Genomic DNA, 23,587 nt, shown 5'->3' with positions numbered 1-23,587 from the left:
GTCTCCCATATTCAAAATGTATGTATTTCGTACATATCGGAATATTCTGTATTTTGGAATATTTGCATACCACCATGAAATAAGTTGGGAATGGGACCCAAATCTAAACACATAATGCATATATGTTTTATATACACCTTATACACAAAGCCTGCAGGTCATTTTATACAATATTTTTTAATAATTTTGTGCATCAAAAAAAGTTTGTGTACATACAAGAAATTCATTTATGTTTCATATACACCCTATACGCACAGCCTGAAGGATATTTTATATTGTATTTTAATAATTTAGTGCTTTAAACAAAGTTTGTGTACATTGAACCATCAGAAAGCAAAGGTTTCACTATCTTAGTCATGCTAAAAATATTCCGTATTTTGGAATATTTGTATATGGGAGACTCAACCTGTATATTATCAGGCAGTCCACCATTATGAAAATAAAAACTTTTATTTTTGGTACATGTTGTATAAACTGGTGAGAGTAACTACCATAGTGTATTTGACTATAGGTAATAGGGAGCACGAATTTCTCTATAAAAAAACAACAACATTGAATTAGAAATCCATGTCTGTAATTAAACTTCATTTATCGCAGAACAGAGCTTTTTATATTGTAGCTGTTATCATTAATAAAGGACACTGGACTAGCCTCAAATTATGCATTTTTCAACCAAGTTATAGAACAAAAAGCCTTAGATCAGGGGTGGCCAAGTCGTGGCTCTTTTGATTCTAAGATGCGGCTCCCCCACTGGCACTGGGAATGCTGGTCTGTGAAGCGATCAGAGACTAAAGAAGCCTCTGATTGCTTCAGAGGCTAGCGCTCCCAGTGATGCATTGCACGGGTGACGTCACCCGCAATGTGAGGAGCCTGCCCTGCGCGCCTGCTGGATCTAGTAAGATCCAGTCACAGACAGCAGCAGTGTCAGCGGGAGCCAGAGCCTGCGTGGTCAGGTAAGTAATGGGCTGGAGGCTTTGCTTAAGGGGGCATAAATACAAGGGGCCATGCATAAGGTCCCAAACTACAGGGGGCACTGCATCTGCATAAGGGGCACAAATACAAAGGGGGCACAAATACAAAGGCGGCACTGCATAAGGGGCACAAATATAGGGGGCACTGCATAAGGGGCACAAATACAGGGGGCACAAATACAGGGGTCACTGCACAAAGGGCACAAATACAGGGGGCACTGCACAAGGGGCACAAATACAGGGGGCACTGCACAAGGGGCACAAATACAAAGGCGGCACTGCATAAGGGGCACAAATATAGGGGGCACTGCATAAGGGGCACAAATACAGGGGGCACTGCACAAGGGGCACAAATATAGGGGGCACTGCACAAGGGGCACAAATACAGGAGTCACTGCACAAAGGGCACAAATACAGGGGGCACTGCACAAGGGGCACAAATACAGGGGGCACTGCACAAGAGGCACAAATACATGGGACACTGCATATGGGACAAAAATAGGTCATGCTCCTGTAAATGTCATACCAAAGGCGTGCGCACAAAATGGGGTGTGGCCTTGTGACAGCTGTCGGCTCTTTAGCTTAGCTACAGGTATTTTTGTCTCTTTGCCTCTGACTGGTTGGCCAGCGCTGCCTTAGATTGTACATTCATAATGCCCAATGTTGAGGTCACACACTTATAAGTTGCTCTGCAATATATGTAAGCGATGCTTTCGGCAAAATTCATATTTTTGGAATATTGGTATTGCTAATGTTAGCACTATTACTATAGTACATAGGTAAAATAAAATCTCAAACGCAGACGCAAATGAAACACAACTCTCAGCGGCAAAATTGCGAAAAATCATAATTTATGCTGCCAAACTGGTCAGAGCGCAGCATCTGCAACATATATGGGGATCAACAAAACGACCAGGCTTCCGGTCTGGCAAAGGTTTGTACTGTACAATGGGCCCCATTTACCAACAAGACATAACTCCTTTACTACTCACTAAAGGGGTCCTCCTTTCAGTATTTAACAAACAGCGCTGCTTATTACTGTATCACTTACAATAGCAATACGGTCACCACTGCCGGGAATGGAGACCCAGCAGCAGCCTTTTTGGCTTTATTGAAGCTTTCCAGACATTGCCGAGTCCCCGCCGGGTGAAAGTGTAATGTGTATGTGCAGAATGACCGTCGCCGCATGCGCATGACACAGCAGCCTATCACTGGCAGCATTAGGCTGCCAGAAACAGAGCGGAGGACGCCACCAAGGAGATGGACGTCGCTGGACTTCAATGGAGAGGTAAGTAATGTTAAATACCAATGATATATTCGTTAGGATCACTGCAATACTAAACTAAATATGCCGCCGATAAGAAGCATTGTCGTTAAATAGGGTCCTTAGTTCGGACTCCATGTATAAGTACAGCTACTATTGCACCAACATGAAATAATAAAACATATTATGAGACAAAGGAGTGGAGATGGTGGAATTATGAGGTGGTGATTTGTCTTTGCTGGAAGGCACATTATTACTTACAGAAAAATACAGTGATCTTTACCTCGCCTTTGAGGTGCCAACATTGTACTTAGTGGGACTTTGGTGTCTATTCATATAGAACATAATGTGGCTCACAATAAACATCACTATATATCGCATCACATCGTTGCGAAATATAGTGATGTTAAATAGTCAATTCACGTACATTTTCCAGTCCGGCCCCTCCGCGACCCCTGGTCACAGTTAGAATACAGACCGATATATGTCTGTATTCTTACTGCGCATGTGCCGGTGTCCGAGAGCAGCAGGTCAGGTCTGCTGTAATGGATGCTGGAAAAAGGGGTAGCGGAACCAGCGCCGGGCAGGAAGAAGGGATATTGCTACTTCCCTGCTCTGTTCAGCTTGCGGTACAGACTACGCCATCCTCAGATGGCGAATACATACCGCAGCATAGGATCGGGAAGCTGAGCTTTCAGTTCCTTTATGATTTGCACTCACCGTACAAAAGTATGGTGATGCGATTCATACACGAAGCGGGGGTGCCACTGGAGAAGGAATACCCTTCTCCATGGTAACCCCTTCTATGAATCGCCGAAAAGTCCTGTTTTGCAGAACACAGGGCTTTTCACTGCATTATGAATAGACCCATTTGTACTTTACTGTAGTATTAACAGGCATATTTCAACCAATGTAATAAAGACAGTCCTGATATCCTTTCTCCAGAGGCATAGCTACTGTGGGTGCAGATGGTGTGGTTGCTATGGGGCCCTCAGCACCTCTGGGGTCCGCCTCTCCCTTGCACCCATTTTTGGTAGACTGCGGATGCCGCTGATCCCTCCTGTGAACTGCTTCTTAGTCACAGGCCTGTGACTAGGAAGCAGTTTTCTGCAGGGATCATCAACGCTGCGGGCCCCTGTTAGAATTATCAGGCCCTGCCCTCCTTTCATACGAGTCTCCTCACCAGCATCAGTACGGAGAGACACTGCTAAATAGCAAAATTTCTACATCCCCACCCACGACGCCCATTTCTGAGTCTACAAATTTTGCTATGGGGCCCCCCACAGGTCTAGCTACGCCCCTGCCCCTCTCTCTTATGATTAAGTTTAAAATGTAAATATAAAAAGATGAAGTGACTAAAGAGTATGATTAGTTAGTAGGTTGGGCTTTGAAGTGGTGTTTCATCTTTCTACCATGCGCATTTTCAGGATGCTCTGCCAAACTGGGACCATATGGGTATTCTAGGGGCAGTTCTAAGAATTGGGAAGTGGGTGTGCTATACCAACATGTACAGTGCATCCGGAAAGTATTCACAGTGCTTCACTTTCTCCACATTTTGTTATGTTACACCCTTATTCCAAAATGGAATAAATTAATTTTTGTCCTCAAAATTCTACACACAATACCCCATAATGACAACGTGTAAAAAATTGTTTTGAGATTTTTGCAAATTTAAAAAAAAAAAAAAAAACACTAAGAAATCACATGTACATAAGTATTCACGGCCTTTGCCATGAAGCTCAAAATTTAGCTCAGGTGCATGTTTCCACTGATCATCCTTGAGATGTTCCTACAGCTTAATTGGAGTCCACCTGTGGTAAATTCAGTTGATTGGACATGATTTTGAAAGGCATACACCTGTCTATATAAGGTCCCACACTTGGTTTGTGCTCTGACATGCACTGTCAAGCATGAAGTCCAAGGAATTGTCTTTAGGCCTCAGGGACAGGATTGTCTCGAGGCACAAATCTGGGGAAGGGTACAGAAAATTATCTGCTACTTTGAAGGTCCCAATGAGCACAGTGGCCTCCATCATCCGTAAATGGAAGAAGTTCGGAAACCACAGGACTGAGCGATCGGGGGAGCAGGGCCCTAGTCAGGGAGGTGACCAAGAACCCGATGGTCACTCTGTCAGAGCTACAGCATTCCTCTGCGGAAAGAGGAGAACCTTCCAGAAGGACAACCATCTCTGCAGCAATCCACCAATCAGGTCTGTATGGTAGAGTGGCAAGACGGAAGCCTCTTCTTGGTAAAAAGGACATGGCAGCCCGCCTGGAGTTTGCCAAAATGCACCTGAAGGACTCTCAGACCATGAGAAACAAAATTCTCTGGTCTGATGAGACAAAGATTGAACTCTTTGGCGTGAATGCCAGGCGTCATGTTTGGAGGAAACCAGGCACCGCTCATCACCAGGCATCATGCTGTGGGGATGTTATTCAGCGGCAGGAACTGGGAGACTAGTCAGGATACAGGCAAAGATGAATGCAGCAATGTACAGAGACATCCTGGATGAAAACCTGCTCCAGAGCGCTCTTGACCTCAGACTGGGGCGACTGTTCATCTTTCAGCAGGACAACGACCCTAAGCACACAGCCAAGATATCAAAGGAGTGGCTTCAGGACAACTCTGTGAATGTCCTTGAGTGGCCCAGCCAGAGCCCAGACTTGAATCCAATTGAACATCTCTAGAGAGATCTGAAAATGGCTGTGCACCAACGCTTCCCATCCAACCTAATGGAGCTTAAGAGATGCTGCAAAGAGGAATGGGCAAAACTGCCCAAAGATAGTTGTGCCAAGCTTGTGACATCATATTCAAAAAGACTTCAGGCTGTAACTGCTGCCAAAGGTGCATCAACAAAGTATTGAGCAAAGACTGTGAATACTTATGTACATGTGATTTCTTAGTTTTTTTTTTTTTTTTTTTATAAAATTTGCAAAAATCTCAAAAAAACTTTTTACACGTTGTCATTATGGGGTATTGTGTGTAGAATTTTGAGGATAAAAATTTATTTATTCAATTTTGGAATAAGGCTGTAACATAACAAAATGTGGAAAAAGTGAAGCGTTGTGAATACTTTGCATAAGGCTCTTACAGTGCATCCGGAAAGAAGCTCATATTACTGTCTGAATTGATCCAGATAAATATTTCCAACTATAAACCTGACTCTACATTGCACTCCCACCTGTGTGTCTGTAATGTGCGCAGGATCCTACCTGAATTTACTCTGTGGTGTTAAGGAGTCCAGTGCAAATGGGGAAGAAGTTCTTGATCCAAAACCTAGAGACGTGTGAGTATTCAGGGACTCCAGAGAGGGGCTCTTGCGGGGAAGCCGATCTGGAGTCAGGTCTTCTCTTTGTCCTTTTACCTTGTCTGTAGGTAGAAATAGAAGCATATTGCTTTCAAAACCGTAATTAAAGGAAAAACAATTCCTACACATGCTATTTATGCAGTTAAATCTATTTGCAGTTAAAGCATTTTACTTCTTATCTGGAACTCCAATGAAGTCACTGGCAGTCAAAGGTACATAAAATTACAAACATAGGTGCGAGTTTGCAAAATTGAGTTTGTTTCTTGAAACTCGGAAACATTGCATGAATGCGTGGACCGAAGAAATGTGAGATCCAATTAGAAAATGCCAATTTGCTGTAATCGCGGCGAGGGTGCTCAATGTTTCTACAAAATGCGACCTGGGAGAAGTGCAAGAAAATGTGGGATAGCCACCCTGGACCCCCAAAAAATGACAGCAGATATAGCAGGACCTTTTAAAGGCTGTCAGTGGCCATAAGGACAGTACTGGAGATTTTTAAAAAGTGTCAGATGCGTGATATTTGCACTTTTTGTTAATGGTGGAAAAATTATAGTAAGCAAGTGTTTTTCAGCAAATTAAAGTCTGTACAGGATTTTGGGGTACAGAAAAATGTCTTTATAGTAATTTTTCAGTGTCTTTATACAAGTTTATAAGAAGTTGAAATAAACACTTTTACCTTTTATCTACAAGTTCAAAAACCCCTCTCCCATCAATACACCACCTCCACACACCTGTCCCACATCATTTACACCTCCACCTTCTTGCCCCACATCATTTACACCTCCACACGCCTGTCCCACATCATTTGCACCTCCACATACCTGTCCCACATCATTCGCACCTCCACATACCTGTCACATATCATTTACACCTCCACATACCTGTCCCACATCATTCGCACCTCCACATACCTGTCACATATCATTTACACCTCCACATACCTGTCCCACATCATTCGCACCTCCACATACCTGTCACATATCATTTACACCTCCACATGCCTGTCCCACATCATTTATACCTCCACATGCCTGTCCCACATCATTTACACCTCCACATGCCTATCCCACATCATTTAACCCATAATTTAGTTCTTTAGAGAAATTCAACTGAAACCATCATGGTGCTACATACTAATAAAACCTTTAAGAGAATACTGATAAAAAATGCACAAAGGTATTAACAGAAACTAGAATTAGTGCTATGCAGAATTCACCGGGAGTCACTGGACTGCTAGCATTCAGGAATTTTCTGCACTAAAGGAAACTCTGTAACATTTACATTGACGTCTTTTATTACCAATTTAGGGCCAATAAACCTTAGCACGGATAAAAGCAATGCACTCAAACAACATAAAACTAAATTATTCCAGGACCTTGACTGTAGAATAAAACTGCATTTTGCCAACATTAAGTTCAATAAAGCACCTACATATGTATTCAAGGGCATTACAAGGAATGAAATTAAGGCAGAGATTTCTATGGAAGTAGAACAAAGCTCCCTTTCCGTGATTGAAACAAAGATATTTATCCTTATTGTCTATAAAACAAAGATCATTTTATAGATCCTACCTAAATAACATATTTAGACAATAAATATACATGTGTGGATCTTTGTGCCTGGCTCCAGGATATCCTCGAAAACATGTCGGCCATCTATCTCCTGCCTAATAGACAATTACATATTAATAAAATACAGAAAACACAGGAAAGAACCATTTATTGGTGTGGCTCGTGATGCAAATAACCAAAAACCCTACAATTGTGGCAATGACAAGGCTAACTAATGTTCAGCGGAAATTACACCTTCTTCATTGCAAGATGAACAGAAGACTGGAGATGCCAAGGATCAGTGCACAGAATGAGCACATGGACAACCTTGGTGGTCTATCAGCAGAGCCGCTTCAAATGGCATCATAAGGAAGGAGAGTCATTTGGTTTGTTAGCTGAAATGTTCCCATTATCTACACACAGTATTATATGGCTATTGCTGCATGTATATTATCACACACACAGATGAAGCATGTATGAGAGACTTATGGGCATTATACTCGCCTTGTACAGCAAAACAGTTTATAATGTGCCAAAGAAATATGTTACATGATTTCTTGCCCCAGCTTGGCTGGAATGATCTGTGCAGATAGTAGTAAGTGAACAGGACTGGCTGCTAGGTTCCACTACTTTGGATTTGCTAGACTTAAGGAAACTGAACATGTTTTATGCTCTTTACAAACAGGAGAGACAGCTCAGATTGTGCAGCTGTGACCGAGCTACTTTGAACTGGATTTAGAGCAGTTTTCCCATCCCTCAGTCCTGTGTGAACACAGCAGCCTCTGTTCAGCACATTACATCACTGTTGGTTTAAGTGGAAAGTACACATAGCAGCCGTTGTATTCTGGGCCAGACATGATTGGGTCTCCAGTGGTTTCTATTATGTCCTCCAGTTGGCAGTAAGTATTGGATGCACATTATCAGCATTTCCGAACAGGCCCTTAAATGAATAAACTGAATACACGGTAAAACACATGCTCAACTCGCTAAAGAAATATTCCTTTCTGCAGAAAAGTATAACACTATATATTTACTATATTTCAATGCTCACGTTTATTATAGTAAGGAACAGCGGGTATATTACAAACTCCTGACTCGGCATGCAACTCAGATACCTCCGGATAGTACCAGTGGGCAGACACCGCGCCAGGGAAGTCCATAACAGCAGCTTGTAATCACCCGACCAAGCCTCCGGCCACTGTGAACGGTGTGTGACGTAAAAACGTCTGGAGTCCCAAGGCCACACCCAACTAGTTTCATCACAGACAGACTGTTTGTGATGAAACTAATTTACTTTCTACCATGGGAACAAAAGTAAGCACTCTGTCCCCAAAAGGTATGTAATTGGACATTACCACTGTACACCCTTTGTTTTCCCTGTTCCATGTACTCTCTTACTATCGTCAAAACTGCAGTTATTTTTTTTTTATTACATCTGATGCTCAATAACAGTCTTATAAGCACCAGGTTGCCACTCCCATGTCTGTTTTGTAATATCCAGGAATCCCGTTGGGTGTCTCCCATACAGCAAATCATAAAAAAAATCAAAAAGGGGAGAACCGTGTGGAAGATTGTGGAACCTCTCTAATGGTCAGCAATAAACAAACAAATAATCTCCATCTTTAATCATCACTTTCTTTATCATATTCTTTAAAGTTTTGTTAAACCTCTCCATTAACCATCAGTCTGAGGGCGATACACAGAGCTCCTTAGGTAAATAAACTTAAGCAGGTGGCACAACTCTTTCATGATTCTTGACATAAATGGGATTCCCTGATCAGTTAGGATATTTGATTTTTTTATTAGGTATTCTTATTCTGCTAAAGACAAGTATTCGTTTCCTAACTTGATAAAGGGTCCTGAGCAGACTCAAAATGTTGCTGTTTCTTGTATCAAATAAACTCAAGTAGTTTATGCATAAAAACGGTTTCCAGAGTGCCGTTCCTTTCTGCACATATACTAACAATATATCATTTGTTTGCTCTGGCACCTGAAAAAATATATGATCTTCTGGAGTATATACTAGCTGTTGCCCATGGCTTCACCCAAAGAATCTTTCTCTCACACTTATCTCTTGCATTGATGATGTCAATAAATGTTGCACCAACTAGGAACAGACAGGCACAACGTTCTTATAATATTAATATACAGTCAGGTCCATAAATATTGGGACATTGACAGAATTTTCAGATTTTGGCCTCTATTCACCACCACAATAGTTTTGAAATGAAACAAACAAGATGTGCTTTAACTGCAGACTTTCAGATTTAATTTGAGGGTAATTACATCCAAATCAGGTGAACGGTGTAGGAATTACAACAGTTTCAATATGTGCCTCCCACTTTTTAAGGGGCCAAAAGTACTGGGACTATCAACTCAAAGCTATTTCATGGACAGGTGTGGGCTATTCCCTCATTATTTCATTATCAATTAAGCAGGTAAAAGGTCTGGAGTTGATTCTAGGTGTGACATTTGCATTTGGAATCAGTTGCTGTCAACTCTCAATATGAGATCCAAAGAGCTGTCACTATCAGTGAAGCAAGCCATCATTAGGCTGAAAAATCAAAACAAACCCATCAGAGAGATAGCAAAAACATTAGGTGTGGCCAAATCAACTGTTTGGAACATTCTTAAAAAGAAAGAACGCACCGGAGAGCTCAGCAACACCAAAAGACCCAGAAGACCACGGAAAACAACTGTGGTGGATGACAAAATAATTATTTCCCTGGTGAAGAAAAACCCCTTCATAACAGTTGGCCAAATCAAGAACACTCTCCAGGAGGTAGATGTATATGTGTCAAAGTCAACAATCAAGAGAAGACTTCACAAGAGTGAATATAGAGGGTTCACCACAAGATGCAAACCATTGGTGAGCCACAAAAACAGGAAGACCAGATTAGAGTTTGCAAAACAACATCTAAAAAAGCCATTGCAGTTCTGGAACAACATCCTATGGACAGATGAGACAAAGATCAACTTGTACCAGAGTGATGGGAAGAGAAGAGAAGGAAAGGAACTGCTCATGATCCAAAACATATCACCTCATCAGTGAAGCATGGTGGTGGTAGTGTCGTGGCATGGGCATGTATGGCTGCCAATGGAACTGGTTCCCTTGTATTTATTGATGATGTGACTGCTGAAAAAAGCAGCAGAATGAATTCTGAAGTGTTTCGGGCAATATTATATGCTCATATTCAGTCAAATGCTTCAGAACTCATTGGACAGCGCTTCACAGTGCAGCTGGACAATGACCCGAAGCATACTGCAAAAGCAACCAAAGAGTTTTTTAAGGCTAAAAAGTGGAATGTTATGCAATGGCCAAGTCAATCCCCTGACCTGAATCCGATTGAGCATGCATTTCACTTGATGAAGACAAAACTGAAGGGAAAATGCCCCAAGAACAAGCAGGAACTGAAGACATTTGCAGTAGAGGCCTGGCAGAGCATCACCAGGGATGAAACCCAGTGTCTGGTGATGTCTATGCGTTCCAGACTTCAGGCTGTAATTGTCTGCAAAGGATTTGCAACAAAGTATTAAAAAGTGAAAGTTAGATTTAGGATTGTTTAGTTTGTCCCATTACTTTTGGCCCCTTAAAAAGTGGGAGGCACATATAGAAACCGTTGTAATTCCTACACCGTTCACCCGATTTGGATGTAATTACCCTCAAATTAAATCTGAAAGTATGCAGTTAAATCACATCTTGTTTGTTTCATTTCAAAGCCATTGTGGTGGTGAATAGAGGACAAAATATGAAAATTCTGTCAATGTCCCAATATTTATGGAGCTGACTGTATATATATATATATATATATATATATATATATATATATTGTGGCAATACCAAGCTAAGTGGCAATAGTAAGCCATGGATTTTGTGTGGGGCTGGTGGGGTCCGTCCACACAGGGTAGATATAGGAAATGTAACCACACCTAGGGGCTGCCCTGTGGATTCAATCCAGGGAGGACTGAGGCAGACCAGTGAGGCTGCAAGTGGAATTAGTCCAAGAAGGACTGAAGCAGCCAAAGAGCCCAGTGTGCCAAAGCCAGGCCAGTGGTAGGCCAGGAGGCCATGTCCAGACCTGCAGTCAGGCAGGGAGGACCAGAAGAGAAACTTTGTGGTCCTTCCTGCCTGACTGCAGGTCTTGACACAGCTCCTGGCCTCCCACTGGCCAGGCTTGGCACACTGGGCTCTTTGGCCGCGGGCTCAACCCAGTCGTTTCGAAGCTTAGAAATGTAACATTTCAGATATGTTCTAATTACTTATTTACTCGTTCCGTCTTAACATTCAACTGTGAGTGGTATCCAGGCGACAAACTCAGTCTAATTCCCAGTGCTGAACAAAATGATATTCAAAACTGAGTGATGAACTGGGTACCCTTCAGACACAATGTCCACTGGAAAGTCAGGCAACTTAACTTGCTTAATTGTTTATCAAGCATATCTTTCTTTTGCAGAAGGATGCTTGGTCAGTGGGACAAAATTGGCCATCTTGCTGAAGCGGTCCACCACCACCCATATGGTATCACAACCAGATGATCTTGGCAATTCAACAATAAAATCCATTGAAATATGCAACCATGGTTTGGTGGCCACAGCCAAAGGCATAAGTTGTCCAGCAGGAAGTGTTCGAGGACTTTTATTCTTGGTGCAAATTTCACACACTTGAACAAATTCTTTGACATCCTGTGTAATGCTGGGGCACCACACTGAATGGGACAACAACTCCAAAGTCCTTGAATTACCAGAATGCCCAGACACTTTACTGCCATGGAATTCTGACAAAATGGCACCCCTCAAACATTCAGGTACATACAAACGTCCTTCTGGAGTTTCTGCTGCAGCTTGTGCTTGCATAGCTTGAAGTCGAGTTGAAAGATCTTGGGTTAAGCCAGCATGAATAGACATTGCAGGAATAATTGGTATCTTGGACATCACTGTCTCATGTTCATGAATGTAGCTGCGTGACAAGGTGTCTGCTTTGATATTTTTATACCCGGGTCTATAGGTGATGACCAAACTGAATCGAGTAAAGAAAAGAGCCCAACGTGCCTGTCTGGAGTTCAATCTCTTAGCAAATTCTTGTGGTCGGTGATGACCGCGATGGTATGTTTAGCCCTCTCCAGCCAGGGTCTCTAATTTGCCAGACAACAGCTCGCAATTGCTTACATCATAATTTGTCTAAGAAGAAGAAAATTTTCAGGACATAAATGCACACGCATGTAATTTATTATTCACAAGATCCTTATGGGAAAGAATGGCTCACACACCGACTTCTGAGGCATCTACCACAACCACGAAAGGTAATTCAGGATTTGGATGGCGATAAATGGGGGTTGAGACAAAGGCTTGTTGCAAGGTTTCAAAGGCATGTATAGCTTGCGGGGACCACTTGGCAGTATCAGCTCCCTTTTTTTGTCAAAGCAGTGGTGGGAGCAGCCAGTACAGAAAAAGAACGGATGATATAGTAATTTGCAAAGAACAGAAACCTTTGTATGGCTTTCAGATTCGTAGGCTATACCCAGTTGATAATGGATTGAAGTTTACTCGATCCATAGAAAATCTCTTTAGGGTGATGACATAACCGAAGAAAGAGACTTCTTTCACTTCAAATTTGCATTTTTCAAGTTTGGCATACAGCTGGTGTTCACGAAGTTTTAACAGGACTTGCTTGACATGACTTCTATGATATGTTAGAATATCACCCAGATAAACTACCACAAATACTCCCAGAATTCACGTAGAACATAGTTTAAGTCAGTTCTGGAAAACTGCAAATGCATTAGAAAGGCTGAAGGGCATGACCAAGTACTCAATGTCCGGATTGAGTATTAATTGCTTTTTTCCACTCATCGCCTTCCTTAATGCGGATGAAACTGTAGGCACCTCGCAGGTCAATTTTAGAGAAGATGGTGGCTTCTCTGAGTTGGTCGAATAACACAGAGATCAAAGGTAGTGGATAAGTGGTCATGACCGTGATCTTGTTTAGGCCCCTAAAATCAATGCAGGGTCTCAGACTGCCATCCTTTTATCCTACAAAGAAAAACCATGCACCTACTGGGGATTTAGAGGGTCTAATAAACCCCTTGCTCAGATTCTCCTTTATGTACTTATCCATAGCTTTGGTCTCTGGAATGGACAATGCATCCAGTCTTCTTTTTGGTAAACGAGTACCTGGCATCAATACAATAGCACAACCATAATTCCTGTGAGGAGGTAAAATATCTGCTTTGTTTTTTGAGAACACATTTGCAAATTCTTGGTATTGAGGAGGCAGGACTTCAAACATTTTATGCGCAATCCAAACCGGCAAGGACAGAGATTTGGCAGAACACTTAGTACCCCATTGGACAGTCTCTCCTGTATCCCAGTTAGACTGGATTGTTATCCTTCAGCCAAGGGTGTTCCAAAATGAGAGGGACCATAGGACAATGTACAATACTAAGTAGAAGACCACGTTTTCAGTGTGTAGAGAGCCAATGGCTACATGAAGAGGAGGAGTCTCAAACTTGATCTTTCCATTCAGGAGAGGATTACCATCGAGACCACAAATGGTAATTGCAGGAGATAATTCCAGAAATGGTATTTGTAGAGACTACGCAAGTTCAATGTCCAGAAAATGTCCTGCCACTCCGCTATCCACAAAAGCAGAGATACCCACTGCACATTGCTTAATAACTGAGCAGGTATGGTTAGAAGAGACTAGACGTACGCCCAAATGAATCTCCTCCACTTCATTTAGGGTTTGTCATTTCCCGACTCGTTAGGACAGTCAAGAGCAATGTGGCCATTGCTGCCACAATACAGACATAGGCCGTCTCCTGTGTTTTTTTCCTGCTGGAAGTCTGAACACTCCAAGTTGCATAAACTGTTACTGGAGAGAAAGTCTAAGGAAATACAAAGGCCACTATTTTTCCATCCTTCGTTCCATGATCCGTCGATCAATTTTAATGGCAAGCTGCGTGAGCTTGTCCAATGTCTCAGGAACTGGATATTGCACAAAAACTCTTTCATTTATTCAGATAACTCCAGATGGAACTGGCTACGGAGAGCTGGATCATTCCAACCGCAGTCAGTGGACTAAATTCTGCACAATGTCTCTGCAGTATTTTGATCCTGCCTCATCATCATACAGCAGACTCAAAAGCAGCAAAGAAAGCATCCACAGACTGCAAGGCAATATGATCTTGACTCAATCCAAAAGCCCAGGTCTGTGGATTTCCTTGCTACAAGGAAATAATCACTCCTTATCGTTGCGTCTCAGACCCAGACGAGTGAAGCCACAAGCGAAAATACAGTTTGCAACTTTCTTCAAAGTTCAAGAAAAGTTTACATTCACCAGAAAAACGATCAGGAAAATGCATCTTAGGTACATTTAGAGGTCACCTGGAGTGGTGGAACCGACCTAAAATTACCCTCCTGTGTTTTAACATGCACAGACAGATCCTGCACTACCTGAGACAAAACTTGGATCTGATTGCTTAACACCTGAGCTGGATTTTGCGGGGCAGGATCCATAATACATTTACTTTAGTAGTTAAGTCAGAGATAATGTAATGAATATCTCCTGTATTTGTAGAAGTCCCCTAGAGTCACTCTAGGGAGGGCTTCTGCCTATAACAATCGCCCGTTGTTCCCATAGAGTATGATGCACCTACCGGTACTTAAGAGTGCCGCTAGGTCTTAACCTCCGGACAGTAGGGGCTTATACAAACAATGGGAGTTTGCAAGGTAAACCTGGAGTAGTAGTACAAAGATAATATTAGCAACAGAGCAGCCTGCAGCACACAAGCAAGATAGAATGCACACTAACAGGTAACGTGAATATAAGTAATAATATTGCAGGCTAATTACAACAGAGCAGTGTGCACCTAGGACCACAACAGCATACGATTGCATATAAACACAACTACATAAAATAGTGGCAATCACAAACAACAGATATGTTGCAAGATGGGATAGCAATAAACTCAGATACACGTACAGCTGGCAGCAGAGCGGTAACTAGACGTTTTGGTGCCCTGTGCCAGAAAGAACATTGGTGCCCCCCCATTTTTTAAATAGGGAAATAACACACCTGAAAAAGGGCCATGGCCTCATGGGGAAGGACCAGGGAGAGGATAGGGGCAGCCAGGAGATGCTGGGGATAAAATAAGAGGAAACTACAAGTGAGAATGATAAACATAAAAATGACAGGCCCGAACGGCGCCCCCTGCCCTGCGGTGCCCTGTGCCATGGGTCGCACTACCCAAGTTACGGCCCTAGCTGGTAGTATGGAATTGCAGCATAATATATAATGCAAAATGGAATAGCAATATATTAACCAGCGTATGTTTTGCAGAGTATAATAGCAGAAATATGTACATATATTGCAGGATGTAATAGCACCAGTACACAACATGAATGGCTTGCACAGTGGATTTGCAGCACAATGAATGTTCCACGTATACTTGCAACAGATACAGGTAAGGCAAGGCAGAGCCAGGACAGGAATACAAAACAGCAGATACAGGAACAGGGACTGGATAGCACGACTTCCATAAAAAACTATCTCCAGCAAGGCAGGAATGGGCTGGCTGCCCTATAACACCTCTGGCCGAAACCTGCAGCAGATATGAGCTGCCACAATGGCTCATGACAGCATCTCCATAGGCTACTAGCAAAATCTGCCTTCTAAAGCTAATGCATAGAAGCTTCCGGGACCCATTCCAGCAGCTTCTGTGGTTAATTAACCTGCCCCTAAAGCTTAAATAAATATATATATATCTGTATCCCGGGGAGTCGTAAAGGGTTGGGGAGGTGGGGGGGCAAGGGGACGGCTCCTCCCCAAAAAAACATTTAAAAGGCGCAGCAGTCGTGGACAGTCATGGGCTATGCTTTATAGCAATAGGCTCCGCACGGAGGTGGAGGTGTAGTGTGCAGTCTTTAAGTTAAAAGACAGCACATTACACTTCCTCCATGCGGTGCAAGGGCTGTGCAGCCTATTGCTTTAAAGTACAGCCTCTGACCGTCCGTAGCTGCCACTCCAGTCCCTGCATGCCAAGCAACAGATGAGAGAGAGGGATGGAGGGGCATCGGAATGATTTTATGTTGCCTCCCCCCCAACATAAAATCGTTCCAAAGCCACTGTCTTTATCTGTAAACAGCATCTTTTGTACCCCCATTTTTCCTTCCCCTTCTCTACCTTTGATTCACCCCCTTTCTGTTGTGTGTTTTCAGTATTCTGATGGATAAGTTTAAGAAATTTAAAGTTTCTATTTTTTTCTAATAGAAGATATTATATTATCTATTGTGATTGTTTTTGTATTGGTCAAAATATTTTTCCTGGAAACTTTCAAGTTGTTTTGATATGAAAAATGTAAATAAAGAATTTATAATAAAAAAAAAAAAAAAAGGTAACTATGTTCTTCAATTAAATAAAGAACATACGATATCAATCATGGGCCCAGACAGTATACTTTATCTGCTACAAAATATGTAAAACAACACACTTCAACTTTTACACCATGTACGTAACTGGGACATAATTTACAATACAAATCTGTGATTTCCAATGAACCTATATAGTGCTCTAAGGGATATTTAGGAGTCAAGGGTACCCCACAACAAATTTTGGTCTATACTTTGGAAAATGAAGCTACTTAGTAAATATACAATACAGTATTGCACATTATTCCACATCCAAATAAGATAATGCAAGGGTGGAAACAATAGGGTCGATGTAGCAAAGGTGCAATTAAGGTCACATTTTCACCTTTGCATCATACATGTAAAATAACACGTACAATGTCATGTTATAACCTGACTCCATGTAACATGCATCCTGACTTTAGGAGAGGTTTCGTGACCCAGAAAGAGAGTCAAGAAAAAGCAACATAAGAGAGGAAGCCTGGTGAATATATAGGTATGATATAATTTTAAAACAAAACACGTCAGCCTATTGACAATAACTCCTACTGAGACGTATGAATGCTATCCCAAAATAGTCACATCCGGACTTTACAAAACCCTTCGGATTTTTCTCTTATTGAGCCAGTTATAAAAATAGAATCTGGACAGTATCCCAGGCACGTACATCTTAACAACCACAGAAAACGACAGCCATTTGGACATCGTTCAAGTAATTGTAAGATGTGGAGTGTTTCCATCTAGGATTACTAAACACTCTCATTTATTGGTGGCACGTTACCTGAAAAATCTAATTGCTTCTCTGTGTCTTTGCTGGAAAGCTTTGCCTGGCTGGAAGCTGAGAGACGCTGCAAGAAAAGAAAAGTAATAGTCGTGAAACAACGGGAAAAAGCAAATATTAATGCTAAAAACAATCTATTGTTAAATGATCTTAACAAACTCTCCAACTTGTAAGTAAAACCTATTATTTACAGTTGATGAAATCAGTATGAATGACCGCCGGCTGTAAGGGCAGCGGTTCAAATCCCAACGTCGGCAGACAGGCAGCAGTGGAAATCCAGACTGGGGATTTCTGTAAGTATCCCTAACCCTACCCTCCCTTAGGGGTGCCTAACCTGCCCCCCTAGTGCCTAATCCGAACCCCCCTAAGTGCCTAAACCTAACCCCCCCTTCCGTGCAGCCTAAACCTAAGTCTCCCAGGGGGGTGCCTAACTCTAAACCCCCCGTCCCCTAGCCCAGTTTATACCTATTCTGCACACTGTATATATAGCAAATAAATATATATTTTTAACGTATTATAAAAGAAAATAAAAAGTAGGCAAAGCACTGAAAAGGAGATCAGTGCTAAATGTTCACAAACGCAAACAAAAGTTCACATACACACACTCAGCAATAGCAGGTTAGTCCATGCGCATGGCATAGCTTGCTACATAGCTATAATAGAGAAGTTAGAAAACAGCACAGAGAGAACAGTGTGGTTATTATATATTTTTGGAGTATGTGAAGACTACAGTTGCTCACACACAAGCAGATCCATTTAACCAACAGAGCTGGTTACATCCAAATTGACCCAATGTTGTTTTGTGTAATTGGCAACAGTGATTCTTCGATCCAATCAAAAAATTAACATGAGGTAAGTCAACGAACATGATATGCAGCCTTATGTTGTTCTTACTGTATGGGCTCTTGTTGATCAACTGACCTGATCACCCCAAAAAAATTAGCTATATGCAATTTAGCAACACTCCTATGGCCCAAATTCTGTTATACAATGATCAAGTCAAACAACAAGAGTAAGATGGATACCAGTTAATTTTCACCTAATTATGACAATTAAGGAACTGTATTTAAGCAAGGCTCATCCGCAATGACAATGCAGCGGTTTTGCCGACAGCGAGTAACTAAGGTAAATGCAATTAACAAAGAGTCAGTTTAGTTTTATTTTCAAAGTAGATCTGCAAAAGATGTTTCATGCCGCTATCTTGAACCTAATCTTGAAAAAAGAACAATTATTTCTACTGTTGTAGTCATGGCGGTATTTTATTAATGTACCATATAACTGTGTTTACAATTGTTGGTGAGCATATGTTACCTAGACAACTAAGATCCACGTGGATCCTTATGGGACTATGCCTTAAAACTTGATCTTTCCTGTTATGATGACACGCTGCATTGCTTGAAAAAGGTCTGTGTGCGGACCAAAACGTTGCTGCGGTTACTGTATTGGTGACCTTATGGATTATTAAATGTGTTAAGCTGCATCCTGTTTGGTGAGTGCCATCTTTCCTATCTATATATTACGCTGGAGTGTGAGGAGATCCACATCACACAGCTGATGTGCACCCCTATGTTGAAAGACGAAGATATTTATGTGAGTACAGAACTGGACAGTGGATATATATATATATATATATATCAGTGATAGAACCAGCAGTGTGTTATTCTGCTCTGCGATAGAACCAGGCACTTAGCAACAACGAAAGATATAGTTTGATGGTGCACTAGGTCACAACAAATTAAAATATAACTTACTTAAAAAATAATATCATTTATAAAATCATAACACCAATATAACCCTACATATATTGTATAATGCAAGGAGGGTGAGAAAATATTCTAAAAATGCGTGGCAGGATTATTACAACAATACACTGATAATGAATTATATTCACTGATAAATAGTCCTATTACAAATAAATTGGTCACAAAAAGACTCTCTGTATCCTTCTGTCACCAGTGACTTGCTATTATTGCAACAAATGTTGCAACTAGCCTCAAGAATAATATGTGTATGTTGTTTAATAACCTGTGATTGTATCATTTTACTTCCTGAGCTGTATTCCTATATCTCAAATGAATAATAAATCAGATATAGAGAACTGTGATCACGATCTATCCTCTATATCAATGCGTCTAATTTTATTGACCCATTCAGAACAAGACAGATAGAAAAACATTTATTAATAATTGTGATTGCTAATAACTTATTCTCTCTTATCCCCCAGAAAGTATAATCACATCAAAACAATTAGTAACAGTGTAGTATAGTTTGATACCCATTAGTGCCAGGTGTATAGCCAGCACTTAACTTTACTGTGTGATGTATTGTGGGCACACCCTGCTAGGATCAATTTATTTTCTTCTATGGCTAAATAGTCACAGAGATGTTGTTACACACTGATACTAAATCACTAAATAAACAGAATAATAATTGCTGGGTACTTTTATACCAGAAGGAATAGAGTAGTGACAATGTAAGTTTAACTAGTATTCTCAGTAAGAAGCAGCACTTAAAAACAGCTTAATCTCTCTGGTTTCTGTTAATCGCTGGACAAGTAATAAGCTGCACACTCAGTGCTGTGGACCCTAGTTAAATAGCACTTTGTATATACAACTGAGCAAAAGGCTGTATAATGTATTAATCAAACCGCTGGCATACATTCAGCCCATTAAAGCGGTGAGGATCTGAGAGTAACAATCAGCAATGTTTTTTTATCAAAGTTCTAAATAGGAATGGTTCAGGGGCAGTTCCCTTCTGTTTTTAACTTTGTATTACTGCCACGTACCAATGTACGTTTCGCACCAAAGCTTAATCAAGCTTTGAGCCAGGGAAGCCAGAGCATGCCTGCGTAATCCTGCCCTGGTTTTCTGGATGATATATGTTCATTATTAAATACCACTAAGAATTAAACATGTATGGAAATAATGTTCCACAACGATAGTACCACCCTGATTAGAGATTGCATTTAATATGGGATTTGATAGAGTCCTTTGCCAGATGATTTTCTATTCAGCTAAATACAAACATATGGACATTATTTCTCTTTAACCAAACATCTCTGCCTAAAACAGTATCCCTGATAGATGTTACTTATTATAGAATAACTTTATATAGCAACCTTTATCACATTATAGACAACTGAATTACCACTGGCGTCTGTTATATGAATAAAAATAGAGCAAAACACAGAACAATACAAGCCGCCAGGCATTTCATTAACTGTATCTCTATATGTACTATTTTTAGATGAAATGTTCCTAATAGATACTTATATATAAATAGTTCTACAAACTGCAATGTAGTTTTATTCCCTATCACATAGTGCAGATATAGGATACTCAGGCATCCAAAATATTATCAGATATCACTTCACAGTATGGGGTGCATTTTTTCCTCCAAAAACTCTTTCTATTATGTCTTGGCTTAATCAAATCAGGAGATTCACAATCTTATAGCTATGAATATTGCCAGCTCTTTTTCCATTTAGTTTAGGCACTGGGACTGTTGAACAATGAAGCCCTAAATACTTTCGCTTCTTTAACCCTTCTATTGCTGGAATCCAATTACATTTTTATGAAATAAAAGTACTTAGTTTCTACCCAGTTTTGTATCAGGGCTGGTGCTACTATTAGGCAGCTTTAGACTGCTGCCTAGGGGTGCCAGACCACTGACAATGAGATCACAGCAGCAGTGGTGGCTGCCCCATCCTTCTCTTCCCGTCTTCACCTTCCCATGGGTGCCAGCCTGTCACTCACATAAGAAGCTCCGCCCTCTAAACAACACGAGGAACTGCTGCTGCTGATTAGAGCTGATTAGAGCACTCAAAAACTGTCTTTTCCTTTTCGTCCAGAAACAAAAGCAATTATTATATAAGTACCACCTTCTTAGTTGGCCTGTATTCATTAAATACAATGTAGGTTGTACAATAATGGGAAATTAGATAAATGACACTACACTAGAATAAATGTTTTACTGGAAAATCACATTCATATTACGTCATTCCTATATTTTAGACTAGGATTCATTATTTCTGTGTCTATTGTTCATTGAATGAGATATGTTCCAGTCTGTGGACACAGATAAAAGCTAGCCACATTCTTTGCAGTGAGTTAGCGAATTACTGACATTTTTTGTGTGACACCCCTATGCCCATTAAAAATACGATTAGATTTTAATGTAGCTGGATAAAAAAAAGTGGTTAGACAATGAATGGGGTTCTCGTCGAATCATCCTTTCACAGACACAGAATGACCTGATCTGCACAATCTGGTCATATAGAATAATTCCAGGTCTGAATTAGGGTAAAGAACGGAAAATGTATCCAAGCCCTGTTCATGGAGGAGCCAACCATTTTGTGGAAGGAACCAATATGTACAGCATGGGAGAGCACCATGTGACTATTATTCAACATTACTATACTAAAGCTGCATACACACACACAACGATTTTGTAAATGAACGATTTTAGTAAACGATTTTCGTTCATTTTTTCAAGGGAAAAATGAGCGAAAATCGTTTACTAAAGTCGTTCATTTACTAAATGTAATGAACTATTTTTTTTTATTAACTACAAACGATTTTTGCATATTCCCTTAATGAAAATCGTTGAGTTGGTCAGTCTGACTGAACTACAACAGTGAACGCGCATGAATGATAATCGTTCATCGTTTTAACTTAGAAAGTGAACGATTTTTTCAACGATTGAATGATATCGTTAACAAAAATCGTTGTGTGTGTATGCACCTTAAGTCAGTGAATTGGTAGGCTGAATATTACTTCAGCCCACTATAGGGCTACCACTAAAATATGTCCCCACTGTCTGTATGAATGTTATATTTATAAGTAAAACCCGTTAAGCATAAAACACAGGACTCTTCCAGAGAAAGCATTGATGTACGCAGTGTGTTGCAATGCTATTAATGTGTAAATAATCTTTCCAAAAAACAAATAAAATGGTGAATGAGAAGTCAACTGTAGATTGTGAGGTATAGTAAAATAAACATTGGCATGCTTTATTACATTATTCTCGTTTGGACACTAGGTAGACGGTAAGGAATATACTAGGATACTGCTGCTGTAAAGAATCCCTGGCTGTACAAATGCTGTACTATGAAAAATAAAGGTGATGCGTACCTGCATGGGGGACACGGCGGCTGCGGGAGCGGTCCTCACTGGGATCCCACTCAGTGGACTGCGGGGGACAGAATGTACCGGGATAGTCGATCCCCCACCACCTGAAACAGAAAAAAGTTTTTTATTTGAATATAGTCTCAATCAGTGTCTATGGTCCACCTACATCTATATCCCCAACCCTTTTAAAACCTAGCAGCACGTCACTAGCATCGCTAAGGATGATGGAAGCTTTTCTGATGCCTTAAAGCGGACCAGGCGACAACCTAAGGAATCTTTACGACGTGCCTACTAGTAGGTCCTCTGGAAAATATGGAAACTGTAAAAAAGCCCTTCCTACTAGCACTTTATGAGTAGTCCTTTCACAAACATAATCATTTAGCCTTCATGTCTTTAATGAATCATACAAGTGAGGGGACATAAGGACAGGTATAACTACTGTATTTGAATAGGTTTTATTACATGGGTTAAAGTGTATCTAGAATTGCACAGATACAATGGGATGGTACAAAATGTGCCTCATTAAAAGTATAGGATGAGGTTGGGTCATTAGCTAAAGAAGTTCCCTTGAGGAGGAAGAAGCTGCGTAATAATAATATGCCTTCTCCCTTTCTGCCAGCTCAATTAAATGATCGTGTGCTGCAAAATGAAACTAGATCCACTTAACTGTAAGTAACGAATCCGCTCTTAGCAGGATACAGACCCATCTGCGAGGCGCCCTAATCTCCCGATCGAAGGTGAGATAGGCGCCCTAATCATCGGATCAAAGGTAAGCGGGGCACCCTTAGATGGGGGGGAGGGTTAGCATTAAGCACCAGGGTGGGGGTTAGGCTTTGGGGGTGGGGTGGTTAGGGTTAGGCACCCCTGGGGGGTTAGTGTTAGGCACCACTGGGAGGGGGGGGGAGGGTTAAGGTACCGGGATATCATTACCCAACCCAACGCAAGACCACATGCTTACCTGTACAAATGCATAATGTACAAAGCATGCATTGCAATTTTGCACATTAAAAAGTAACCCTACAGTGTTTGTTATCTTTCCCTATCCAGTGCCGCATTGTATTATTTTACTATACTATCCCATGGGTAGAACATCTTACACATGGTCACAAATTTAGCAGCAAAATGCAGGAAATTGCTGACCAGGTGGTAAAGAAGCTATGCATAATGTTTTTCACATATC

At 41.1% G+C, this 23,587-nt stretch overlaps 1 protein-coding gene across 5 annotated transcripts in view; it reads right to left on the bottom strand.

Moving 5' to 3' along the window:
• The window catches only part of SPECC1 (sperm antigen with calponin homology and coiled-coil domains 1), a 560,436-nt gene that overhangs the window by 141,323 nt on the left and 395,526 nt on the right, over positions 1-23,587 (bottom strand). For all 5 annotated transcript variants that reach the window (XM_088453631.1, XM_088453630.1, XM_088453633.1 and 2 more), the window contains 3 exons: positions 22,411-22,511; positions 17,279-17,345; positions 5,448-5,604 (listed from right to left, as the gene is read on the bottom strand). In XM_088453631.1, coding sequence (XP_088309757.1) covers positions 5,448-5,604; positions 17,279-17,345; positions 22,411-22,511 — 325 coding nt within the window. The remainder of the gene's footprint in view (positions 1-5,447; positions 5,605-17,278; positions 17,346-22,410; positions 22,512-23,587) is intronic.

This window comes from Taudactylus pleione, unplaced genomic scaffold (assembly GCF_031769625.1).
Source record: "Taudactylus pleione unplaced genomic scaffold, aTauple2 ptg000585l, whole genome shotgun sequence".
In the NCBI taxonomy this organism is placed as follows: Eukaryota; Metazoa; Chordata; class Amphibia; order Anura; family Myobatrachidae; genus Taudactylus; species Taudactylus pleione.
This window is presented reverse-complemented; position numbering and strand designations above follow the sequence as displayed.